The sequence below is a fragment of the Perkinsus marinus genome (assembly GCF_000006405.1).
Source record: "Perkinsus marinus ATCC 50983 genomic scaffold scf_1104296932806, whole genome shotgun sequence".
Taxonomy (NCBI): Eukaryota; Perkinsozoa; order Perkinsida; family Perkinsidae; genus Perkinsus; species Perkinsus marinus.
The window spans coordinates 5241-10076 of record NW_003215355.1 but is presented as its reverse complement, the minus strand read 5'-3'; the positions used below and the strand labels follow the sequence as shown (position 1 = coordinate 10076).

At 49.9% G+C, this 4836-nt stretch overlaps 2 protein-coding genes across 2 annotated transcripts in view; both read right to left on the bottom strand.

The window, feature by feature from the left end:
* Nucleotides 1-181: 181 nt before the first annotated feature.
* On the bottom strand, nt 182-4263 carry Pmar_PMAR014470 (isoleucyl-tRNA synthetase, cytoplasmic, putative; the record flags this gene model as incomplete). Its single annotated transcript, XM_002785381.1, has 23 exons — nt 182-312; nt 355-447; nt 497-619; nt 666-780; nt 827-942; nt 991-1173; nt 1227-1316; nt 1364-1559; nt 1605-1685; nt 1726-1842; nt 1884-1959; nt 2083-2209; nt 2262-2357; nt 2406-2519; nt 2758-2851; nt 2898-3036; nt 3091-3194; nt 3237-3310; nt 3354-3458; nt 3504-3633; nt 3683-3842; nt 3891-4078; nt 4133-4263. Coding segments are annotated over 23 exons (2783 nt in total), but the record flags the coding sequence as incomplete, so codon positions are not given.
* Nucleotides 4264-4796: 533 nt separating this feature from the next.
* Pmar_PMAR014469 (hypothetical protein) overlaps nt 4797-4836 on the bottom strand; it is a gene marked incomplete at both ends in the record, with an annotated part of 873 nt that continues 833 nt past the window's right edge. The window contains one exon of the mRNA XM_002785380.1: nt 4797-4836. Coding sequence (XP_002785426.1) covers nt 4797-4836 — 40 coding nt within the window.

The following is a 4836-nucleotide window of genomic DNA, read 5'->3' as shown; positions in this document are numbered from 1 at the left end:
AGTCCAGCTCATGCGACTCCTCCTCATCATCTACATCAGCGACAACTTCTTCATCTGCTCCCTACCAGACCACCGAGAGCTCGGAAGTTGGCGCGACTCAGTGGCCAGCATGCTAGTGTCCGCGGATGTCTCCAAGCTCATCACTACCATACACGAGTGAAGTCAACTGTCTCAGGCCGACTCCTTTACATTCAACTCGTCCTTGACGTAGTTTTCCAGCCTGTGAATATCATCAAGGTAAGACTGGTCCTCCGCAATCACCCGAATACGCCTGAGGGGCGTCTTGAGACCAACCGTACGGTGGTCGCGCAACTGTACAGACTAATGAAACCAATACTAAGCTGAAACCCCTACCAGACGGCCCATGGTCACAACAGTCTGCACACGGTTGAGGGCAGTCACAATAGCTGGGTCGAGGCCTTGAACGTCGGGGTCAGGCATCATAACCTACAAGCCGAAAATGCAACCATCACCGATAGGAAAGAAATAGACCTACGAAGTGGACGCTCCTCTCCTTCCGAGAATCTCCATCGGGCAGAGCCAGTCGCAAGTTCTGGTAAATTTGTTCAGTGATGAAGGGAGTAATGGGAGCCAGAACGATCGTCAAGTTGAGCATAACCTTAAAAAAAGCATCGCTCCGCCGTCCCAAGATGGAACCAACCTACATCGTAGAGGGTGTTCAGACTCTCCAAAGTGTTTTCCTTATCGACACCACCACGCATACGGTCGCGGTTCATCCGGATATACCAATTTGTGAGGTCGTCCAAGAATGACACCAACCTGAAAGCTCCCCCGATCCCCTCCTGCCGTCCTTTCTGTCACTCACTTGCCAACAATAGTATACAACCTATACGACTCCAGCTCAGTCCTAGTGTACTTGAGGAGCTCCTGTGAGGTGGCGTATATCCAGTGGTCCGTGGGGTTAGTCGACTTGTGAATGCACTGAGACCACCACCACCATCACGGACGGCTCACACTTCGTTAACTCACCGCTCGGTCAGGGACGAATTTGGTATTCTCCTGCTTCTCGAAACGGCAGGTCTCTTGGACCAGGAACCTGTACGCGTTATAGAGGGGTAGGAAAACCTCCTTCACGGTGTCCCGGACACCCTCCTCTCGGAACTTCAGCGGCTCAGCACGGACAACTGGTGAGTTGCACATGTACATTCGAACCTGAACAAGCCCCGTTAGTCCAGGACCATGACCTCCACCACCAGTAACCCTACCGCATCAGCTCCATAACGGTCAAATACCTCCGTCGGGTCAGGGTAGTTCTTCAGGCGCTTAGACATCTTCTTACCATCAGCAGCCAGGATCTGCCACACCCCAATGCTCAATAGCCTTCCAAGCCACGCTCCCTCACCAGTCCGTTAACAATGAGGTTCTTAAAGGCCGGCTGGTTGAAGAGGTGCGTCGCGATGACAGTCATGGTATAGAACCAACCACGAGTCTGGTCAAGGCCCTCAGCGACGAAGTCCGCAGGGAAGTTCTCCTCGAACTTCTCCTTATTCTCGAAGGGATAATGGACTTGGGCGTAGGGCATCGACCCCGACTCGAACCTACGACGATTGCCTCTCGGGCCCCACTCTCGAGCTACTACTCACCAGCAATCGAAAACCTCATCAACCCTATGGAGGTAACCACGACCCGTCTTGCTAGGGATCTTGATATCGTCAATGAAGTGCCTGAGTTCATACTCCACACCAGCAAGAGTAGACCTACTACCTGTGAATGTCCGGTATAGGATGGCCAGCGTACTCCTCCAGCTCAGCAACACTGCCTATGCAGACTATTTCCTGGTAGTCATCCGAGGCCCAAATAGGGATAGGAGTACCCCAGTATCTACTGGGCCGTCCACATCACCCTCCAACCTGAGCTCCTACCTATTCCTAGACACACCCCAGTCACGTGCATCAGCCAACCAGTTCTTAAATCGACCCTCTTGGACGTGGCGTGGTACTGAAAAAACACGGCAGTTCAACAACATCCAATAAAAGGACCACCAAAGGTGGTCGATCAGTAATTTACTAATCAAGCAAGCAATTACATCAGTAATTGCTTGCTTGGACCAGAAGCAATTACCCCAAGTAGACTTCTCGTTGTTAGCAAGCAACTGATCTCGGACCTCTTCAACCTTGATGAACCACGACCCGATTGCACGGTAAATCAGGGGAGTGTCCGAGCGCCAACAATGAGGATAGGAATGGATCTACGCCAACACAAACAGGTGACATACTCTACCACGAGGACGACCACCTTACCTCCATGCCATTATGAAGCAGTAGCCCGCGTTTCTTCATATCTTCCTTGATGTACTTATCAGCTTCCTTCACGTGCATTCCCTTGTATGGTGGTACCTAACCTCACAGGTACAACCGCAAGACGCTGAGAACCCCAAGACCAACCTCCTCAGTGAAGCGACCCGACTCATCAAGAGGGAGGTTCATATCAGTGCCATCCTTAGATATAATACCGTTCTTCACACAGGTCTGGTAATCGTCCTCACCAAAGCCAGGGGACTACAAAAAACAGTGTTGCAATACATGTTTGCTTTCCTCACCTGAGCTCATGTGTGAACGAGTTCCGGTAGAAACCCACGGAAACCAGGAAAAGTTCCCCAAAATTTTTCAAATTTCATATAGTCACCGACACATGTGGTTGACCATGTGCAATTTTAACCACATTGACATAGAAGCAATATGCAGCAGCAATATGCAATAGCATCAAGCAGTGAGACCCAGCCCGACAGGACCCTACCTGGTGGACAAGTCCGGTACCACTATCAACCGTAACGTAGTCAGCAGAAAGGACAGTCCAGGTCTTGCCAGGACGCTCATGTTTCACGAAGAAACTGAAATAGCAATAAAGCCACTAAAAACCCAGATAGAAGCTCCTACTCGAACGGAGGCACATAGGGGATCCCGACAAGTTCCGTTCCAAGAAGGGTCTCCTCAACCTCAACGTCCTTCTTCTCATTCAACTTCAAGCACTTGTATACCCAAGCCGCTCTGTCCTTGGCGAAGATGTACTCAGCACCTGTACACGACGACCAACTGCTTTCCCAACATCATAGGCCTCCATCAACACTACCATTTTTCTTATTGATAACTCTAAGGTACTTGAAACTAGGGTTCACAGAGATGGCCTGGTTGGAAGGAAGTGTCCAAGGTGTGGTAGTCCAAATGAGCAAGTACCTACCAAGTGACCTAACCCTACCCTACTGCCCCCTTCCCTACGAGTTCTCCTTGTCCTTGCGAGGGAAGGCCACAATGATAGAGGGATCACTCACATCCTTATAACCTTGAGCAACCTAATCCAACACACATCACATCAACGACCCCTCAGACCGTTACCTCAAAATTCGACAGGGGCGTGCAAAGAGCAGTCGAATAAGGCATAACGCGGAAGGCTCTATAGACCAGGCCCTTGTCGAAGAGTTGCTTGAATACCCACCACACCTAAAGAGCAAATCTCCTCTCACACTCCCAACAGCATTAGCTTACGGTCTCCATGAAATTGCGATCCATAGTTTTGTAATCATTGTCAAAGTCGATCCACCTTCCAAATCGTGTAACGATCTCTCTCCACTCCTTAGTGTAGCGTGTGACGATCGACCGACATGCTTCATTGTAGCTACCAATAGAACGACATCCGCGCCACACTCCTCGACTCAGTTCATTACTTGGCAATTCCCCACTTCATAACATCAGACTTCGAACCTATGTTGTGGTCCTTATCGATCTCATGCTCCACTGGAAGGCCATGACAGTCCCAACCAAACCTTCTCTCAACGTGGTGACCGGTCTGGTGGGCGTACCGAGTCACGACGTCCTTGATGGTACCTGAAGGCTCTCCATAGCTCAACAAACCTTCCCCTTTTCTTCCCCTACCAGCAAGGATGTGGCCATAATGAGGAAGGCCAGTGGCGAACGGGGGACCATCGTAGAAAACATACTCGGGTTTGCCTTCACTCATCTTGTTGGACGTGTGAAAGGCGTCAATCTCATCCCAGAAGGCGAGGACCTTCTCCTCCTCCTTGGGAAAAGACGGCTTCTCCACAACAGGCTCGAACGTATACCTACTGCTGCCGTTACCAAACCACTAGAGGGACTGCCACCACCACCACCACTACTTCATATCGATATGTTTTTGTTTCCGATTTGACTGTGTTATCAGAGTTCTAGATATTCCAAGCTGAGAGCGGCGACCAGAGTAGTGCAGGGAGCCAAGCGAGGAACGACGCGAAAAACAACTAACAGCCATACAGCTTGTACCCTACTCACAGTCGTATCAAGACGATCACTCGCTACGCCGACTCGATCGATCGCACTGCATACCGCGCGCGCCACAAAATTAACAAACGGCCATCTAACTCCTGCAGGAGGTTGAATGTCATGCCCTGGAAGTTGCTCCTTCTCCCGTTTACGATTAACCCCAATGGCAGTTCTGAGCTGTGGTCTGCGACCTCAACTTCCCGTGAAAAAGTAGATTTTCCACGTACACCTTATTCATTTCCTTACTTGCCACCACCGATACGCTAGTACTATAACAACTACAACACTCAACAACAACTTTTACTGTGAAAAGGGAGAAGAATAGACGTACCGTGTACAGAGACCAGGTACACAGATAAGGAAACGTAGCGAGGTGATGTTACTACTGATGCCTTTACCAATACCTCAGCTGTCGATAATGTCACATGATGAATACGACAATTGTAAAACCAACAGCACACTATGCTCCAGCAATAGTCACAAACACCCCTGAGGTAATCAACACATCTTTACTCTTATCAACTATACGTGTTTAATCAGAGTCGGAGTCGTCGTCATCGGC